Here is a 19307-nt window from a genome sequence, read left to right as displayed (position 1 = left end):
ACTCTCACATAGATGGTTAGACAGGGGGTAGCCTAGATTTAAAACCACCCTCCTGGGCACTGTCTCGCACACACTGGGGACCCCGGCAGGCTCTCCGGGGTGCCGCCTTTCCCGCAGTGCCGACTCTTGTGGCCGCTGCCTGTCCTTCCCTGCAGTGCTGCCTGCACCCACCTGCTGCGGCTGTCCTTGGGAAGGGCGCTGGAGCTGAGAGAGGCCTTGGGAGAGGCGGAGGGGGAAGCTCTTCTCCAGAGACTTGCCAGCAACTCTGCAGAGCATCCCTTTTCCAGCCCATGAGATGCTCTGTGTGACAAGGGAAGGTGCCCGTTGGTCCAAGGGATGAGGCCCTGCAGGGCTCCCATCAGGGTCCTTTGACGTGCCCATCCTCCAGCCCCCCCTCCAGGGGCTGGGGGCTCTCATCTACGTCCGCAGGCAATGTCTCAGCTGCCCAGGGATATTGAAAACAGGGAAAGACATCGGCTGTTTATGTGAATAGCATGTCCCTTCTCCCCAGGGAAGGCGGTCTGCACCTGGAGATTGTGTGTAAATATTCACGATGCTGTTAATGCTCTTTTAAATATACTCTTTTAATGCTCTTTTGAAACAGCAGTGTTGTGTTGCGCACCAGGTTTTCGAAAGCATGCCAGATTTCCCTATTTACAGTCGATGGGCATTCTCCTCAAGAGCACCAGCTCGGCTTTTGGCAGCCTGACCTCACGGTGCTCTTCAGTTTGCCAGCCAGGAACAAGTCAACCCACTACTGAACGAGCAACGTTTTCAAGGAGTGCCATATTTCAAAGTCCTACATTCTACCTAGAAAGGCCCAAGGTTTGCACCCATGACTGGGTGAGGAGCTTGACAGCCAGCCACGGATATTGCAGGTACTTGATTTCCAGGCTGTTATTGGAGGAATCTATGAACACGCTGCGCTTATGAATCTAGGGAGTGAAGGTGTGTTTATGTTTCACCAGTAAACATCCAGCCCTGCTCATCTGGAAAGGCAGAAAAGGACCGGGCTGTGTTCGTGTTTATCTAAGCAGTGGTTGCGTATACATGGGTGCTGGCAAAGGCATTGCTCCGACTGTGCCCATCTCTTTTGCTGGTCACATTAATTGTGTAAGTCTGCGCGTGTGTTGGTGTGTCTGGCCCTTTGGAAAGCAGCGCAAGTCTCTCGGACACACACACGGCAACAGCAGCAGCCACATCCATCAGGCTGGGATAGGACGAGCCTCCTGGGTGCGAGAGTCCACCTGATTGGGCTCTAGCGGACCTGGAAGGAGAAATCCCTTGTGTTCACAAGTCTGCTGCATCTGGCTGCTCCATCACAGAGTGGGGAAGGAAACGCAAAGAAACTCTGCAGCAGAGATCACAGGGGTGGACAGAGGGGCAGCGCTGGCCAGGCTGTGAAAGTCCCCCTCCCGAGGTGACAAGTGGGGTGGGGTGTTCCAGGGGAGCAGTGCTTAGGGGCGGGGTGGCACCCCATGGGCGTGGCTGGGTGGGTGGGGAGGGCGCACTGTGAGGTCACAGACCCCGCTGTGCCGTGCCATGATATATTGTGCTGTGCCGCGGGTACAGCTTGGCCAGTGCCGGCAGCAGCAGCGGTAGCAGCAGCAGCCGCAGCAGCAGCAGCAGCCGCAGCAGCAGCAGCACGGTGCAGGCACGGGGGACCATGGCCCCCACGTGCCTCCTTATTATCCTCCTATTGGTGGCCCTGCAAGCCCAGGACATCCAGGCTGCTCCATGGCAAGCATGGGGATTAGGTAGGTGGGCAGGCGAGGGCTGGCATGCAGCCCTGGGCAGCGTGGAGCAGCGCCCAGCGCACATTGGGGTGGTAGCGGGGCCGGGACCATGGTGGGGCAAGGCTGGGAGAGCAGCAGGGCTGGGCTGAGCCAGGGGAGCCATGGCCGGCTCCAGGGGCAAGTGGGAGGCAGTTGTGCTGCGGGGAGGCGCCGGGGGCCGCGGCCACTGCAGGGGGATTTTCCAGGTGAATGGTGGGGCCGGGAGCAGTGCCGTGGGGTGAGAAAGCATCCCTAGAGCTGGCCCTGTGCCACCCAGTCCCGCTGCAGCCTTCCCGCAGCCTGCACGTCGGCGCCAGCGCTGCACAGCAGAGCAAGGCAGTAGCCTTCGGGAGCGCTTCTATGCCGGGCTGGTGACAGCTGTGCCCGGGGCCGTGGCTCTGCCGCTCCCCAGCTGGGTCCAGCTTTCAGCCTCGGGGATGTCTGTCCTGGGGAGACGTCCGCTCAGGAAGACGGGAGCATTCCTGCTCTAGCCCTGCAGTGCTCTCCTTGGCAAACCCAGGTCCCCGGCACACAGCCCCAGCCCTCAGCCCGGGGGAACAGATGGGGCAGCGATGGGGCACTCCCACTGCCCAGCAGGCCCTTCTCCACGAGATGTGTGAATGACCATTTTTTCCCTCCAGTGCTTCCACGTGGGCCTTTTTTGTGCACAGTAGAGATCTCCCAGTAAGAAATCCCCAAGGGGCCGTATGTCCATCCGGTGCTTGAGGCGTGTGGCACACGGCCTGGAAACAGTATTTTGAGAGCTTCCAGGTGCCAGCCAACAGGCCACTCAGGCCCCTCTGCGGCTTTGGAAATCTCCACCCGTGTCATTACCTGACCCCCCTCCAGTCACTGCAGGTCACTGGGAAAGAAGTCGATCACAACAGCTAATGGAAATGTGCTTGATTACAGCCGTGCCTCCAGGCCATGGTCTCCAGGCGCCTCAGGCAGATGTTCTCTGGGAGCCTCAGGATGATCCCACAGGTATGTCACTTCAAGGAATGTGCATTTAGGGTTGAAGATGCTGTTCATGTGAAATTTTACTCAACAATTTCTTGGCCAATGCTCAGACACGCAGAAGAGCAGAGAGGGCACGGCTCGGGCTCGGTGATGTGCCCTGGGATACTCTGCCTTGCGAAGGTGTCTTTGACAGCCCCTCCGAGCCTCTGCTGCTCCCAGTGGCTGCTGCAAAGCCCGCGGGCTCTCTGGGCTTGAGTTCAGAGCTGGTGTGAGCTCCAAGGAATCCTTTCTCCCGAAAGCTCCATGCATGGTGTGCATGAGGATGCGCAGGCGCTTTGGGGTCACTGAGACCGGCAGACCCTGCCGGGGCTGCAGGAATGCCTGGCAAGGATGGGAGCCTGCTCCAGCCGGCTCCGTTGTCCTCCTTGATGTCTGAGGTCTCTCGGTGACACCTCACGGTCAGGGGCAGGTGAGAGCTGCACACCCAGCTTGAGGCCCGACAGCTAACTTGAAGGCAGCTAAAATGAGGGGCTGTGAATTCAGTCTTGGGTGGTTTAGCTGTCTGTTTCCAGCTGTGTTTTAGAAAACTTGGCTCTGGTTTTCCTCTTGCTTTGGGGGACCGTGGGCTCTTTGCTGCCACTTGTGAAAGTGCCCAGAACATGGTTGCAAGAGCTTGGGGTTCAGCCCGCCGTCTGTGTCTGTTGCCCTTACCGTGTGATGGAGTTGGCATGATGGGACGTGCTTCTCCAAAGGGCTCTTTCCCCAGCGGAACTGGGTGCAGCATCTTCCTGTCCTCTCTGAACAAAGTCATTTACCATCATCTTGAAGTCTGCCAAAAATGAACTAAGTGCAAACAAGAAGATGCCATGCAATCTCCTAGGCTCTCAGTAGGTCAGCTTTTGCTGTCTACTGGTAAACTGGAAAGTGCCTAGTGCTTAAATTTTTCTCTGCGAATGACGCATAGTTCGGACTAGAGACGAGGTGCACCCCCAAATGCCCAGGCTTTGTTTCTAAGTGTTATTAACGTATTTTGCCTCCTGAAAACACCACGCTCCTGATGAGGAACGGTTGCTTCTCATTAAAGTGACCCTCTTTCTAAAGAGATGGACCGTGAGACTGTGGGGAAGGAGGCGCTTCAGGAAAGAGGCGGTCACGCGGTGCCAGTCTCTGATGAAAAAACAGCAGCAATTCAATCAACAGGCATGCCAAGTACTTGCTGCCCCCCAGTCATCCAGGGTCACATATCAAAAGCGCTGGGCGTCTGCAGGCTCCTCCCCTGGTGCCGCTACTGCACATTGGGTCGGCAGCCAAACCCTTAGTACAGAGCTAGTGTTCTCAAAGAAGCCAGGAGCGGCTCTCTGAGGATGACGGTCGTCTCGGGGCTGCGGTGGTTATTGCCATCAGCGGGCCAGAGAGATGCTGGTAACCCTCTGCGGATGTGGTGGAATGCTCACCTCCCACCGCAGCCCATTCACAGGATTTTCAGACCTCTGCCATTTTGGGAGCAAGGCCACCTGAGCCACGTTCAGTAGATGATGGGAAAGACGACTCTTAATCAAATGTCCCTCCCTGAGTACCCCGAGCTTGCTGTGAGTCCCCAGAGGCCCTGGGCACAACAGAGGGGGATCCCTCCTGTGAACTGGGGTCCAAAGGGATTCGCTGCTGGGGCAGAGGGATCCTGCACCATCCTTCTGCATCCTGTGGGCCTGAGCCATGCTGAGGCTTTTCCTTTCTCTCCTTCTTGGCAGTGCTGTCCAACCCCGGGGAAGCCCACCGCACCAGGACGTATGAATTTTTTCAGAAGAGTGCAGGTACTGAGCAGTCTTGCAGGGGCCATAGGTGGGAGACAACTCCTGAGAACTGGAGGCGTGCAAGCGTGCCCACGCTGGAGAAAAGGCAAAGGGGGAGAACAAGGGTCAGGTGTCTCCTGAGAGGGCCTGACTCCATGCCCTCGGGGTGTGGGCACTGGGCTGGGGAGGGAGAGCTGGGGGTGGCGCTCCCCGATGCAGGGATGGGTTTTGTCCGTGCTGCTCAAAGGGGCGGTTGGTCAAAGAGCTGCGCTCCCCCATGTGCTCTCCATCTGGCCTCATGAGTTCTGTTCCGTGGGACAGCTTGTCCCAACGGGTCAGAGAGAGTCTCCGTGCAGCGGCACCAGCAAGCCTCGGAGAGCGAGGGTGGGCGAGCGCCAAAGACATTGTGTGCAAATGGGAAGGGTAGCCAAGAAGGGGGAGCAAACCCATGGCACGGGGAAAACTGGGTTATGGCCATCCCGGAGTGTAGGCAGAGGTGAGAGGAGAAAGAGATGCTCCAGAGTGCATTGATTTGCAAGGGCTTTGGGACTTTCCTTGGTTTCTACTGAAACCAAGGAAACGTTGCAGCCCCAGGATGTTCACTGGTTCAGAGAAGCTAACAAAGTGAGGACAAACATCTCCTGGCAACGTCAGGCCTCCTGTGAGATTACCAGTAGCACGCAGGACACAGTAACGTGCAGAACTGTTCCTCCAGGTGTGGATGGCAAGAGAAGCTCAAGCGACACGGATCCTAAGGATTTCCAGAAGTTCTGCATAGAAGGTGCCGTGGCGGTCTTGGGGTCCATACTGCTTGGGATGTTTTTTTGTTGTCTGATCCACCTGTGGAGGAAGAGAAGACGGTGAGTCGTTGGGAGGTCTTTTGCCAAACTTCTGCATGAGATGGCTGCTATTTGCTGAGACTCATTTAGAGGCAGGGTATTCTGGAGAGCTGAGTTTTAACTGGCCTCTCAATTCGTGGGCATTCTTTTCTGTAACCCCTTCTTACTGAGACAAATGTGGGTTAAAAGGGACCCTGCTTGGACAAGAGCAGAGCCAGTGACCGACATAGGCAGAGGAAGGTCAGGAAGTAACAACAAGGCATGACGTTGCCGTAGAAAGAGAGAATTGCAATAGTGACATCTCCCCGCCAGTGAGCCTAGCGGCAGAAATCACCCTGCTAGGTGATGCTGTAAATCCCAGAGCTTGCCCTTGGCCAAGGTGTCCCAGCAGCTCAGGCTGTGGTGACAAACCTTCCCAGCTCTCAGCTTCTGGGAGCAGAGCCCCACCCGAGGGGTGCGGGGCGCCCCATTTTCTGCACAGAGCTCTCCGTGCCCACAGCTCCCACATGCAGCCGGGTTCCCAGACCCCGTGGGGCGTGCAGCTCTGCCCCACACCCTCCGGGCACCGCAGGCGTGGCAGGGCCTCAGCAGCCTCCTCTCTCCGCAGGCGCCTCGCCGCAGCTTCGAGAGCCCGGTCCGACACCAGCAGCTGCCCCTCACGCCCGGACAGCTGGACTGACCCCCCCAGCCCCTCCGAGAGCTGGACCCGATACCAGCAGCCATCACGTGTGCCTGGGAAAGCGGCCCGCCAGCCATGGGGCACCAGGGGGGAACCAGCCCCCACTGGCCCGGACAGCCGCCCGGCCTGCCTGCCTCCGCCCCCGCCGCCTCCGCCCCTGCCCGCGTGGCTGTCCAACTCGGCCAGCAAGGTGTTGCAGGAACGGCCCAGCACCCTCCAGGCCTCGCAGAAACGGAAACCACCCCGTCGCCCCCCAAGGCCATTGCTCCAGCCCTCCTGCCAGGGCCTGAGGCAGGCCCGCCAGGGTATGGATTTGGGGGGAGAGGATGAATTGGAGCGACAAATGGGCAACGACGACAAATCTGAGTTCCTTCGATGACGAGGTCACGCACCTAGCTGAACAAGGGAAGTCGGCCAATGTGATCTTTTTGGATTTCAGTAAAGCTTTCGCTACTGTCTCTCACAGTCTTCTCCTGGACAAACTGTCCAGCACAGAGCTGGATAAACACGTCATGCAGTGGGTGAGCAATGGGCTGATGGGTCGGGCTCAAAGGGTCATAGTCAATGGCTTACATCGGGCTGGCGGCCAGTCACTAGTGGGGTTGCACAGGGATCCATCTTGGCTCTGGTACTCTTTAATCTCTTGGTAAATGCCTTGGGTGCAGGGCTTGAAGGAATACTAACTAAACTTGCTGACGACACAAAACTGGGAGGAGCTGTTGGCACTCAAGGGCAGAGAGGCCCTGTAGAGAGACCATAGAATCACAGAATCATTAGGGTTGGAAAAGACCTCTAAGATCACCAAGACTACCATATCTCCTAACACTACCATGTCTCCTGGACAGGCTGGAGAGCTGGGCAATCACCAACTGCATAAAGTTTAATGAGGGCAAGTGCCTGATTTTGCCCCTGGGGCATGGCAACCTGGGATATACAGACAGCCTGGGGAACGAGGGGCTGGGGAGCAGCTCTGCAGAGGGACCTGGGGGTTCTGGTCGACGGCAAGTTGAACACGAGCCAGCAGCGTGCCCTGGCAGCCCAGAGGCCCAGCCGTGCCCTGGGGGGCATCGAGCCCTGCATGGCAGCCAGTCGAGGGAGGGGATTGTCCCGCTCTGCTCCACGCTGGGGCGGCCTCACCTTAAGTGCTGTGGGCAATTTTGGGTGCCACAGTACATTACAGATACAAAGCTACTAGAGAATGCCCAGAGGAGGGCCACAAGTTGGTGAAGGGTTTAGAGGAGAAACCACACAAGGAGCAGCTAAAGTCACTTGGTTTCTTCAGCCTGGAGAAAAGGAGACGGTCACAATCCACTGTTGGGTTGAATAATTTGGCAGAGGTTAAACCCCCTTGCTTTCCAAGCGACCTCAGCTAATTCTGGGTGGCTGGGGGCGGCTGGGCTTAACTTCCGGTTAACTCAAACGGGTCCATACAGCTCCCAGCATGGCCTGGGGCCCCACACACACCCACAGCCACTAGAAGTGGTGCCCTGGCCTGCTGTGGGGCATGGCACTACAGCTCCCAGCATGGCCTGGGGCCCCACACACACCCACAGCCGCTGGGGTGGTGCCCTGGCCTGCTGTGGGGCATGGCACTACAGCTCCCAGCATGCCGTGTGGTGCCGCACAAGCGCGCTGCCTTCGTCCGCCGCCATTTTCTCCCTTGTCAGAGCAGACCCCCAGAGGGGTGGTAGTGGCCTCCCCAGAGAACATTGTTAGTGCTTATGTTGTCCCTACATCAGGGTTCTTCCCTGGTGTGCAAAATCCAATCAACACACTGAGTCGAGAGATATTTGTCTCTCTCCCCAGTCTGCAGAGTGGGGTGCCGAGCATTTACCATCAGCCAGCAGACCGTTTAGAAACACGGGGGGGGTCTTTTATACAAAACAATAACAAGAGATGTTCCATTAAAATATCTGCTTGGTTACTTGTACAATAGTTCATCCGCACACATCTTCCTTTTAGCTGGGCTCATTATGTTAAGGTGGGCTCACATTTCCATCTCAGGTCTCCTCCTAGGGGTGTGCTTTTTAGCAGCATAATTGCCTAAGGTAACCGGAGGTCATCCCTTCATCCTGCCAGTTATCACTGAGTTAGGGTGTTACTTCACCTCCTGCCATGGCTTCTGCCTGAGCAATGGTGAGCCCCAGGGCAGCTATTCCCATCTCTCTGCTTTAGGGGCTTTCTGTTCTCTCTAGGCAAGGTTTCAAGGCTGACCGTCCTGGTTCTTTCAACCCTTCGATCTCACTTATGATTTTTCGGTGTCTTATTTCCTGAGGTTTGGGGTCTTTGTCTCTCTCTAGACCTCGGAGTGTCGTAGGGTGCAGCCGGGTGTCCGTCACGTCCCTGGCTTCCCTAGGAGAGACGCTTGCAAGTGAGGGTATGGGCAGAGTGATGAGCTGCTACTGCTTCATTAACAGTAAGGCGATGAAAAGGGAAACCGCGGGCCTGCTGCCGAATCGAGCAGATGAAATAGGAAGAGGAGGTGCAGGTAGGTCAGAGCTGCATCCTCAGAAATCTTCCTTTCCTCAGTCTCCACGAGAAGGGTCTCCCAGGCCTGTGTGCATCAAGGCAGGGTGTGAGGAGAAGAAGCAGAAGCAGCAGTGGGCAAGGAGCAATTCAGGGGTGGTTTATTTAACGGAAGCTCTTAGAGTCTGGGGGACTAGAGGGGCTGCAGCCAAAGGGGCTAAGAGAGCAGGCCAAAGTCATAGTGGGGCTGCTCCGTATCATCTCTGAAAGGTCATGGAGAGGAAGTGAAAAGGCATCTTTGACTTTGACTTCAGCAAGCCTTTCAATAGCATCCCCAACAATAGCCGTGCATCCAGGTGAGCAAGTTCTGGTCACCATGCCTGGGTAACCAGTCGGGTCAAATGCCGGAGGGGCGGTTGGGCTCAGAGGCTTGTGACTAAGTGGTTCATACTCTAACTAGAAAGCAGTACCGACAGGAGCATTTCATGCGTCCATCTGGAGACCTGTCCTGTATAACTTCTTTATCAGTGACCTTGAAGAGGTGATGGAAGGCACGCTCGTCAAGTTTGCAGATGATGGCCTTCTGGGGGAAAGCGGCCAGCCCCGGGGAGCTCAACCGGCGAGAGGCATGGGCTGGCATGAACCTTAGGAATTTCAGCAGGGAGAAAAGCAAAGCCCTGCCCCTGCAGCAGCCTAACAAATCACAGCCACAGAGGCTGGGCACTGCCTGGCTCTGGAGCTGCTCTGTGGAAGCAGCCCTGGGGACCTGGTGGACGGTGAATGGCACATGGGCCACCAGCACGCCCTGGAGTCAAAGGTGGCCAAGGCCATCCTGGGCTGTGTGAACGGAAGCAGAGCCAGGAGACCGAGGGAAAGGCTTAGCCCCTTTGAGGCAATCCTTGCTAGTGCAGTTCTAGAAGACTGCCTCCAGGCTGGGTTTGTAAAGCGTGGGTATTGCACCGCCTAGAGGGACCCCACGGCAGCCTACCCGTTCCTATGGGGGGTTCTTTAGACGATGGTCCCAGGCTCTTTGCTGTTGTGCGTCACACGAGGATGGGAGACAAGAAGGAGAATTTGATACAAAAGAGGCTCAGGTGGGAGATCCAAAGAAACTTTGCCCCTAATTTTGGTGTAGGTAAATGACTCGCTCCCTCTGTATGCAGAACTGTTTGTATTTGATTCGAACAGTGTAAAACCTTTTCTTCTAAAGAGGCAATTACTTTGCCAGAACAAGTCGTTCACGGCCAGGGCTTCCCCAGCTCTGTTACGCCTGGCTGTTGTGGTGGCTGCTCCTTCGGCTCCTATGTGACTGACCAAAACAAACCCCACACTGGAGAAGCTCGGCAAGGATGATGGGCTCACGGAGCTCAGAAAATAATGTTAGGAGGTGACTATGGCTGTTGTAAAGCAAGCAGAACTTGCCTCAACACCAAGGGGACTGGATGGCGCCTTTTGTTGTCGATTCATGGACGTATCAATTGAGTGGGTAAAGTAATGGTCTTGCCTAAAATAATCATTAGAAAGTATTATTGCCCTGAGCCAGCTAGACCAGCATGGGAGAAGCGTATATGTGGTGGTAGGTGGCCCAAGCCAGCATAGAGTGTAAAAGTCAAAAAGCCGGCAAAATATACTTGGAAGAGAGAAATGGGCTTCAGCTGCCTTAAACCCATGTACTCCTTCCTGGCGACTGGGGACACCCAGCATCCTGACAGTGAGCATATGGAGATAGGTAATGGGAATCCTATTTGCCATCTGATTCCGCTGTAGAGTGCAATTGCTCTCTTCTGCTTCTGTTGGGATTTCACTATCATGTGATTTCGGTATATTCAGTAGAGAGCGCTTCTCTTAGTAAAAATTCCCTACAACATCAAATATCCTCAAATAAGTAAACTTGATATTAAAACCTTAAACCCTCCTCATGTGGAGTCTCCCAACGACCCTAGTCAGGGGGTTTAGCACTGTGGCACCCTGTCACCTGCCAACTAGCTGAGAGCGTGCTCTGCCACGGTGTCTTCATCACTTGTGAGGAGTGGACGTTGCATCAGCACCGCTGCCCAAACTTGGCACACCGCTAGTGAGCGATCCTCTCACGGGGTTTTGTGCCACAAATTGCAGCCCTCTGGGCATCCACGGGAACGTTTTCAGTCTCCCTCCACAGCCTCTTATCGGACTCGACCTTTGCCACCTCCTCAGTGAGGGTGTTATGGGAGATGGTGTCACAACACTACCTAAACCCAAAGTGAACAAACCCCTGTGGTCCCCCATGTCCCAAAGGACTGAAGTGAGGCCAACCAGCTTGTGCCACCCTGGATCTTCTTTCTGGCCCTTCCTGAAGACAGGAGCCACATTTGCTTTCTCCCAGTCCTCAGGAGCCTTCCCCCGTTGCTGCAACATTTCAAGGGTCACTGAGAGCAGCCTTGTGGTCACATCAGCCAGCTCCCTCAGCACCTGTGGGTGCATCCCCTCAGGCCTTGGCACAGCCCTGGCACGGCCACCCTGCCTCTAGGAAAGAAAGATCACTCTCCATCGGCGTGGCGGTCAAAGGAGGTTTATTGCCATAAGTACCCCCGGCTCGCAGTGGTCACTCACAGTCGCAGAAGATCTTGTCTGCCTCTGGCCGCGGGCAATAGGAAGCTGCAGTGACACGGGAGGGCCGATGAGGAGCTGCCCTTGCTGGGTGCTCCTCTCCTGCTCCGAGCCAGGCCTTTTGCTGCCAGGCCTCCAAGCTCCTCCCTGACCAGCAGAGCCAGAGCTCGGCTCTGCTCAAACCTACCTGAGAATAGGAGCCTCACTCCTGCTGCCGGCAAGAGCCGCTAAGGCCTCTTGCTTTTTCCAGGATGTCTCCTAAGGCATGGGACAAAGAGGTGAGTGTCAAGGCACTGCCCCACAGCCCTGGCTTGTGGCCCTCCCCTACACCTGGGACGTGCTTGGGGAGCTGGAGGGGAAGGCTAGAAAGATCAGAACTTTACAGTCGCGACATAGCAGCCGCCAGAGCTGAGCGTCGCCTCGTGCGGGGTCCAGCCTCCCCACCGGCACCCGCTCTGCAGCCCTTCTCCTACGCTCGCACTGAGCCCTCGGCAAACCCCTCTGTGGCAGCCCTCCTAAGGCCGGCCCCAGCCCTGGCCTCCCTGGGCAGATGGGGAAAGCGCAGGCCACCGTGGCCATCTTGGCAGGGAGGAGCACAGCATCGGGCCCCAGCCCTGACTCTCACCTAGGACTGCAATGGTGGCAGAGTGCAGCGCCTGCCCGTTCTCGAGGTGGCGGCTCCTGGCGATGCTGCGGAGCCTCTCCAGCACAGCAGGGGCATCTCTGACCTAGGGGCAAGCAGAGAGGCACAATTTCTTCTCTGGCCAAAAAGACCCCTCTGCTGACCCACGGCTGGTTGGCTGGGTGGGCCACAAGGGGAAAGGGAGAGAAAAGAGGGAGCGAGAGAGAGAGCGCAGGTGTCCAGAAGGGGTGGCCGTGCCTCTGCACCAGCTACCCGGCTCGCACCCTGCCCACCCGTGGCATGTCACCTCATGCTCCCCTCTCGGTTCTGGGGAAGGGCCCTGCGGCCGCAACCTCTCCCCAGGGCACAGCTCACTCACCAGGCAATGGCAAACCTCGTACTGCAGCTCGGCTGCGCTCAGACCGATGGAGGTGATGATGGTCTCCTGCACCCGCTCTGGCCCCAAAAACGGAGCGCAGAGATAGAGAGCGGTCCTGCACACCTGAAAAAGAGAGTCGAGCCACGTCGTTCCTCCCCTGTGGGAGCGGGTGGGGTCCTTGCCAGGAAGCTCGTCCAGCTGAGCTCTGCTCAGCTCACCCCCCCAGCAGAGGGGGCTGCCCCAGACGCAGTCTCCGGGCAGGGAGGGCACTGGCTGCAGCAGTTCGCCAGGCAGCTTTCTATGCCTTTCTACGGCTTGCTACGGCTTTGCAAATGAGATGTGGGGGCTCTTGCATTGGAGACTTCAGGGTCAGGATCCCGGAGGTGCAAGAGAAGGCTGACCCAGGTTTCCGCCACTTCCCTGGCGAAGAATGATCTCTTCCCTGAGGCGGAGGAGGCCAGGGCGGCGTAGAGGCTGAAGGCCGAGGAGCGAAGGACCTCTGGCTCCTGCAACTCACAGACCCCATCTGTCAGCTGGGTAATGAGGGCACCTCCTACCAACGCCACTTCAACAATCGCGCGCTGCCCGTGGAGAAGAGCAGCCCAAGAAACAGCTCTCGTCCACTCATTTCCACCCTCAAGAAACCAGTACGTAAACAACCAGAACAAGAATCAGGGATCGGTAAATCAGTGTGCTTGAATACAGTGCTTTGGAAAACAATGGTTTGGAAAGAAGGTCACCTCATCCAGATTCCTTCCCTGCCACCTAGGTCGTGAGTCCAGGAGTGACTCCCAATACACAGGGAGCCTCCGGGCACCTAAGCAGCCTTTCTGGCAGGGGAGCCATGTAATGCCTGGGAAACCACAGGAGCGCACGAGAAACCCTGCCGTCCTGGGGCAGACACAGGCACTTGACAGCACAGCCCACCCTACCCGCAGAAGAGTGGGGGGAAAGGGTCCAAGCAGATGTTCAGCCAGCAGAGAGCCTCCACGCAGCACGGGGAGGCCCTGGGCACACACCGTCCCGCCTCCCTCCCCGCCCCCACCTCTCAGACAAGCAGAAGAAAGAGTTGGTTCACTCACAGCCTCAAAGAACATCTTGGTGGACCTGGCGACGTCTTTGAAGGCAGACCCCAAGCCCTCTGCCTTCAGCTTCCTCACCACCTCAGCCAGCGCCAGCATGCTCTCAGCAGCCACCTCGGGACAGGTGGTGTCCCTCAGGCCCCTCTGCAGCGCCTCCAGAATGGCCTCCTTGTGCCTTCGCACCTGCAAAGCCAAAGACCCCACAAGCTTCTCACGAGTCCTGGCCCAAACAGCGCCTCTTTACCATTGCTTATGTTTTGCACCAGGAGGCGCTGGCCTGTTCTGATCCCCTCAGGAAAGGGGCTCGAGACTCTCTAAGATCTCTTCTGACATGCTCTTTGTCAGAGCCAGCACTTCAGAGAAAGAGAGGCTAATAAAGGCAGTCCCTTCAGGTGCTGGGAGCCCTGACTCGTGCAGCCCTGCCTGCGCCTCTGATCCCCACGCAGGGTGCTGTGCAGACCCCACCCGTGGGAAGGGTTAGGCCGGTTTGGCCATTTGAGCTCTTACGGGATTGTCCTACAAGGCCTCAAGCCCTGGTACATGGGGGAGCTGCCTGCAGGCTCCTTGGTCGCAGTGAGCCGGCCAAGCTCCTCCTGAGGCCAAGGGAGATGCACAGGGCAGCACAGGCTTGGGCCCCCTCGGGGGAACTGTTAGGGGGCTCTAACTCCTTGACGGGCAAGAGTGTTTGGTCAGGAACCCTTCATCTGCCAGGGGCTGAAGTTGCTAGAAACCGGCTCAGAGGGGATCTCAGCCCAGGAAGCCTTGTTTGGCGCCAGGTCCCCCTTTGCCACCCTGCGGACATCAGAGAAAGGAGCGTGGCCTTAGGAAAGAGCCCCGTTTGCCTTTGCTAGCCTGGCCAAGCTCTCAAAGCCCCGTGCAGCTCTCCACCAGGTTCCTGCCAGTGAGTGGCTGCAGTCAGAGAAGGGAAAAGCTGGTCTCACCTCCTCGGGTGCTCTCCTGACTGCATTGCCCAGGCCTCTCGCTGCCATCTGCCGCACAGCGCTGATTCCGTGCTGTGATCTCTCCACCAAGACGCCTAGGACACTCTCCAGGAACTTCTTCTCCATCATCGGGGGGTCCTTCATCAGCTACAATAAAGCAACATGCCCGTGAGTGCCAGGGTGCCAGCCAAGCCCAGGCACAGCACGCGAATGGGCTTCAAAGAAATGCGGATCCATTGGATCCACTGGACGGTGACTCTCTCCTGGCACCTTCTTCCCTCAGAAAGAGACATCCCAAGCAGCACTTTCCTAAGAGAAGCCCTCTGAAGCCTTCCTCCCTGCCCTGTTGCCTCACCTCAGCAAAGAAAGCCGTTGCCGTGAGCTGCAGGTTATCCGAGCGGGAGTTCAGCCACTGGGAAAGGGCCCATATCACTCCCCTTGAGACGAGCTGGTTGCGAAGCAGGACGCTGCACATAGAGCACAAGAAGGCGACACACAGTCATGCGGCAAGAGCACAGGCCACGACCCAAAACTTCCCCTGCTCCGACGCGGGCGCTGTTCAGCCCTGCAAGGCAGCTCCCTGGGCACACGGGAATGGTCCTGGCAGCCATTTCCCTGGGCACAGCCGCCCACAGGACGGTGAGGCGCAGCCCCGGGGTCTCACCTCGTCAGGAGGCACACACCATCGGCATGAGCCCGCGGGTTTTCGAGAAACGCCCACGCTCCCTGCCTCTGTAGCAGCAGCAGCCACCTCTTCTCCATGCATCTGCTCAGCACCAGCTCTAGAGCCTCATGGTGAGGGCTGGCAAAAAGAAAGCCCAAAGACATCGCAAATCGCAGCACTTCTGGGGAAGATTTGCTGTGGTGGAGCTAAAAAGCTCTGCCGCTGTGGGAGGTGTTGCTCCGCTCATCCCACACGGCCCCGTGCTGGAGGCCAGGTACCCCTGAAATGACGCTTGGTAGCATTCAAGTCCATAAAGCTCTCAGAAAATGGACATTTTCATCCTTTGCCATGCCTCAAGCCACTGGCAGCGCAGGGTCCCTGGGCTCACTCGATGCCAGATGCCCAAGGTGCTTCCTGAGGGCTCGTCTCGCCAGCATTTTATGCAGCAGGACTTGCAGGTCACAGATAGCTCCAATTTCCCCCAGCTCTTGAGGACCAGGAGCGGGGGCAGAGTCCAGTGCTGTCAGGAGGTGACCCAATGGGTCCGCCCACCGACAGATTTTACAGGCAGGATCTCTGCTGCTGCAGCCAAGCCCTCTGGTCATGCCCTGCCAGGCCGCAGATTAGACGAGCTGAGTCTCTAGGACACCAGACCACAGATGGCCATGGCCGGAGCTGGGCCACCGCCCCCGGGCCAGGAGGGGTCTCCCCGTCTGTGGGCTGGGCCAACCCCACGCAGGGTCTCTGCCCGGTCAGCGGAGGGAGAAGAAGGACACGCTGCCGTCAAGGCTGCACAGGAGGCAGGATGAGAGCAGTTGGTGGTGCCAACCCCACGACCCCTTCCTCTCTGGGAACAGATGGTTCTCCAGGAAAGAAGAGAAGCCAAGACAGCCCTGAACTGGCCGCCACGCCAAGGAAACAGGGCAGGCCAAAGTGCTCCCTCAGCACCCCAGACGAACACGCCTGGGTGGGGAAGTAAAGCTCCCCAACTTCCCTGCCCCTCCTGCTCCTTACCTGCACGGCTTGTCCTCACTTCTCGGTACGTTGAGGAAGAGTCCCCTCCGGCATCTCAAAGGGGGGAGCAGCATCTCCTCCCCCAGCACCTTGCTGACCTCACCCAGGAGGCCTGGAAGGAGGCGGGGAAGCAGGCGCCGGACCCTTTCCTCGGTTGGCAGCACGAACACCACCTCGGAGATGGCACGGAGGAGCTACAGGGAAATCCAGCCAAGAACCACCTGTTAAACAAGGGCTTTGCCCACCAGCGCAGTCCCTCTGCCTCCCCTGGGGGCTCTTGCTGCCTGCAGGTCTCATGCCAGGGACAGCGGCAACGCTGAGACGCCCTGGCACGTCGCCCCTGTGCAGTCCCCCCAGGCATTTGATAGTTAGACAGCGGATGCAAAGCTGCGGGGATGCCTCTGCCTTCGAACATACCGTGAGGGACTCCAGAGCAGCCTGGCTGTGGTCCGGTTGGTGAGCGGAGGAGTGGGGCCCAGGGTTGTTCTCTCCCGCTGCCTCTAATTTCTGTGTTAAGTACTTCAGGACCTGAACCCCCAGGACGCTTCTCCCCAAGGTCCTCCACAGCTCCATCGCGTCCCTGCAGGGGAAGAGACGTTCACCCCTGAGCTCACATCCCTGGTACCTGCGGTGCCCTCACTAGAGGCCAAACGCTCTCCTCATCAGCAGTGGGGCTTATGATGCCTGGTTCCTTCCCGAGACGGGAGCACACGGCCTTGCAGTGCTCAGACCTTTTGGGAGGCAAGCGACCTTCTTCTCCACTGGATTCCCCCTCACCCAGGACCCAGGCAAGCCACGGGGTCTGTCTTTAACCACAGTGGGGCGAGGTGGGAGTGCACAGACCTGTCCACGGGCAGCCGCTTCTGGAGGAGGCTGTCCACCACGGGCTCATGGTGAAAGCGGGCCAGGAGACGCACCGCCTGGAGCAGGAGGGGCCTGTGGGTGCTCTGTCGCATGGTCTGCATGCAGCTGTGGAGGATGTGCAGGACTTCTGGCACCTGAAAGGAAGAAGGTGGGAAAGAACGCCGCAATGCCCCTGCCGCCACCAACTTGAAATAGGAGGGCAGCAGCATTTACAAAATCTTTACATTCCTGCAGAATTTAAAAACCCTTTAACTGCAAGCCTTTGGGAAGACCCACAAGTCCCTGGTGCTCTGCTGCTGTACATTTGAACTCCCATCGCTCCCAGGGACTGCCCCTTGGAAAATCTGCAGAGCGAAGAGCTGGCGAGGACTGATGGGAACAGCCCCATGGGATGTCCTCTAGGAGATCACAGCTGCTGCAAGGCTGAACTATTGAAATGAAGGGTTGAAATCTTCCCCTTTGGAGGGGAACAGAATGTGCCATTGCTCAAAGGGCTCAATTCTTCTCAGGCTGCTGCCTTCTCCAGCTCGCTGAACTGCTGCAGCCCTCAGGGGGAACTGGGAAGAACCAATACCTGCTGTTTTTCCCCACCAACTCCCCTGACCCTCTTACAGATTCCAGGCCCTGCTCTGTTCCCAGATTAGGATTGGATGCTTACAATAGTGGAGCTCCCAGGTACTCTGTGGCAACCCGAACTAACCTTGAAGGAGACAAGAGCGTAACACCAGGGCTGGCAGACTACTGCGCAGGAAGGGCAAGGCAGCCTGCCATCTGCTCCTTTGCTCCTTCTCCAGGGCCAGGGCCACCCTGAAAAAGTGCTGGGGTTCAACACTCCCGGTGAAAGGGCACTTGGAGCCTTGGAACCGGCCAGCCATGACCACGGGGCTATGGCTCATCATTTCTGTGCCAGAGCCACAGGGCAGATGAACCCGTCCTCCCTGCGAGGCCCCTTGGGGCAGCCGTACCGAGCACGGGTGGCTGGGTACGGCCTTTGCTCTATGGGGAGGTGCTTCCTGGGAGCAGGATCTCTCACAGACACACTGGGAAAACCTCTTCAGGCCTGGATGCCGGAGAAACATCTCTGTGCTCCTCCAGATCTCACCAAAACCAGGGCTGGAGGAAGGCTGCTTTGGTGGGCCCAGGAAGAGCAGGTCACCAGGCGCCTTTGCCGTCAGGTGGGTCTCAGCGCTGCTCTGCAATCGGCTGTCACGTCCCTGAAGGACGCTGTCTTGTGCACGGTAGGGCTCCACTGGGTGTCCCTGGGGACAAAGATTGAAAGGAGCAATTTGGTTTGTTTTGTCCCCAATCCTGGAATGCCACCAGAGAGACCCACCACCCCCAAGTCAGCTGTGTGACATGGACCCCATGTACAAGCTGCAGACATGGGTCAGGACGGCTGTGGGAAGCAGGCAAGGCATTCTGTGGTCAGAAAGCAGAGCTGGAGACAATGGGGAGGGAAGCCCAGGGCAGCCGGCAGCTGGCAGTGGGGCCCAGCAGAGTGCAGCGCCCCCAGAAATGCCCGGCTCCCTGAGCCTCGGCCCTGGGACTGCAGCACGGGGCCGGCACCAGCTGGGGCTTTGCTGGGAAAATCCAGGCAGGGTGACCCTGACACCCTGCACGTGTTCCTGGCCCCGGGATCTGACAACCTCTCTCCCTGCCCATCGCTGCCATGGGATGCAGAAAGCCGCGCTGCTGGCCCTGGTGTGGTCCTGAGCCACCTCTCGATGGAGGAGTCTTTAACCAGCAGGCCTAAAAAGAGGGGAAACTCTCCAGAATTAAGCTGTGCTTAACATTTTGCAGGCAGTATGGCTGTAGAGCTGCACAACGGTGCTGCTCCTGGGGACTGTGCTAGAAACAGGGCGGCTGCCTGTATCTGCAGGCGGGCAGTGGAGTGTTGCAGCAGGAATGATTGATGGTTTGTGCGGCTGTTGAATGGGGTCAGCCTTTAAACGTGTCTGACCTGGTACGCCTGGTTCCTTTTTCCTTGCAGGTTCTATTTAGAGCTAAAATAGTACTTTCAAAAAAAAATAAAAGAAAAACCAACAAGGAAACAAACAAAAAAACCAGTCCTGGCCACACTGCAAGGCGATGCTGGTCACCAATATTAGGACGCAGGATTGGGCCCAGGGCAGGGCTTTTACAGGCAGCACATTTCTTGAAGGCTCCCGGTAATGCAGTTCCTGGCCAGTGATCGAGAAATGGGGCAGCTGCCCAGAGTTGCTATTTTTGCTCTCTCCCCATCGCTCTCTGTCTGGCTCCCTGACCCCATTTTTCAGTTCCTCCCTCTCTATCTTTAGCCCATCACTGGTTATTTCTTTCTTTTCCTTCCTTCCTTCCTTCTTTCTTTCTCTTTCTCTTTCTTTCTCTCTGACTCCCAGCCTGTATTGTCTAACTCCGCCCTGTCTGTCCTGTAGCCTGTTACTCTGTTTTCCTTTCCCTACACCTCTCTCTCCCGCTCCCTGGCCTTCTCCTTTCTCTGTTGCCGTGTCCTCCCTCCTGGCTGCTGTTTTCCCCTGTGTCCTGCAGCCTGTGCCCTCTCTCCGGCCTGTATTCCCCACTCAGCTGGCCCTGCTGCTCTCGGGGCCTCCGTCCTGCTCCTGTCTGCTTTTCTTCTTCCTGCGTCTCCACCCTGGAGGCCGCGGCTGC

The 19307-nt window shown here is 57.5% G+C and overlaps 1 protein-coding gene and 1 long non-coding RNA gene across 2 annotated transcripts; both read right to left on the bottom strand.

Annotated features, from left to right (window-relative positions):
* Positions 1-11111: 11111 nt before the first annotated feature.
* LOC142051076 (uncharacterized) lies at positions 11112-12257 on the bottom strand. The gene is made up of 4 exons (XR_012658292.1): positions 12097-12257; positions 11721-11823; positions 11283-11353; positions 11112-11143 (listed from the first exon to the last, which is right to left on the bottom strand). It is a non-coding gene; the product is annotated as an uncharacterized LOC142051076 (long non-coding RNA).
* Positions 12258-12404: 147 nt separating this feature from the next.
* On the bottom strand, positions 12405-14947 carry LOC142051073 (protein maestro-like). The gene is made up of 5 exons (XM_075080268.1): positions 14784-14947; positions 14475-14586; positions 14120-14266; positions 13179-13361; positions 12405-12602 (listed from the first exon to the last, which is right to left on the bottom strand). Exons 1-5 carry the CDS (start codon positions 14945-14947, stop codon positions 12405-12407), a joined length of 804 nt encoding a protein of 267 aa, XP_074936369.1.
* Positions 14948-19307: the final 4360 nt, after the last annotated feature.

The sequence above is a fragment of the Phalacrocorax aristotelis genome, unplaced genomic scaffold (assembly GCF_949628215.1).
Source record: "Phalacrocorax aristotelis unplaced genomic scaffold, bGulAri2.1 scaffold_168, whole genome shotgun sequence".
NCBI classification, from domain to species: Eukaryota; Metazoa; Chordata; class Aves; order Suliformes; family Phalacrocoracidae; genus Phalacrocorax; species Phalacrocorax aristotelis.
This window is presented reverse-complemented; position numbering and strand designations above follow the sequence as displayed.

What these genes read in the sequence shown, in the direction of transcription:
- LOC142051073 (XM_075080268.1), bottom strand. Translation starts at nt 14,947, where the DNA reads ATGTCTTTGGGCTTTCTTTTTGCCAGCCCTCACCATGAGGCTCTAGAG. An exon ending in GGTGTGTGCCTCCTGACGAG is followed by an intron (nt 14,587 to 14,783) that starts GTGAGACCCCGG and finishes CTCTATGTGCAG; the next exon opens with CGTCCTGCTTCGCAACCAGC. An exon ending in CCAAGATGTTCTTTGAGGCT is followed by an intron (nt 12,603 to 13,178) that starts GTGAGTGAACCA and finishes TGTGAGTTGCAG; the next exon opens with GAGCCAGAGGTCCTTCGCTC.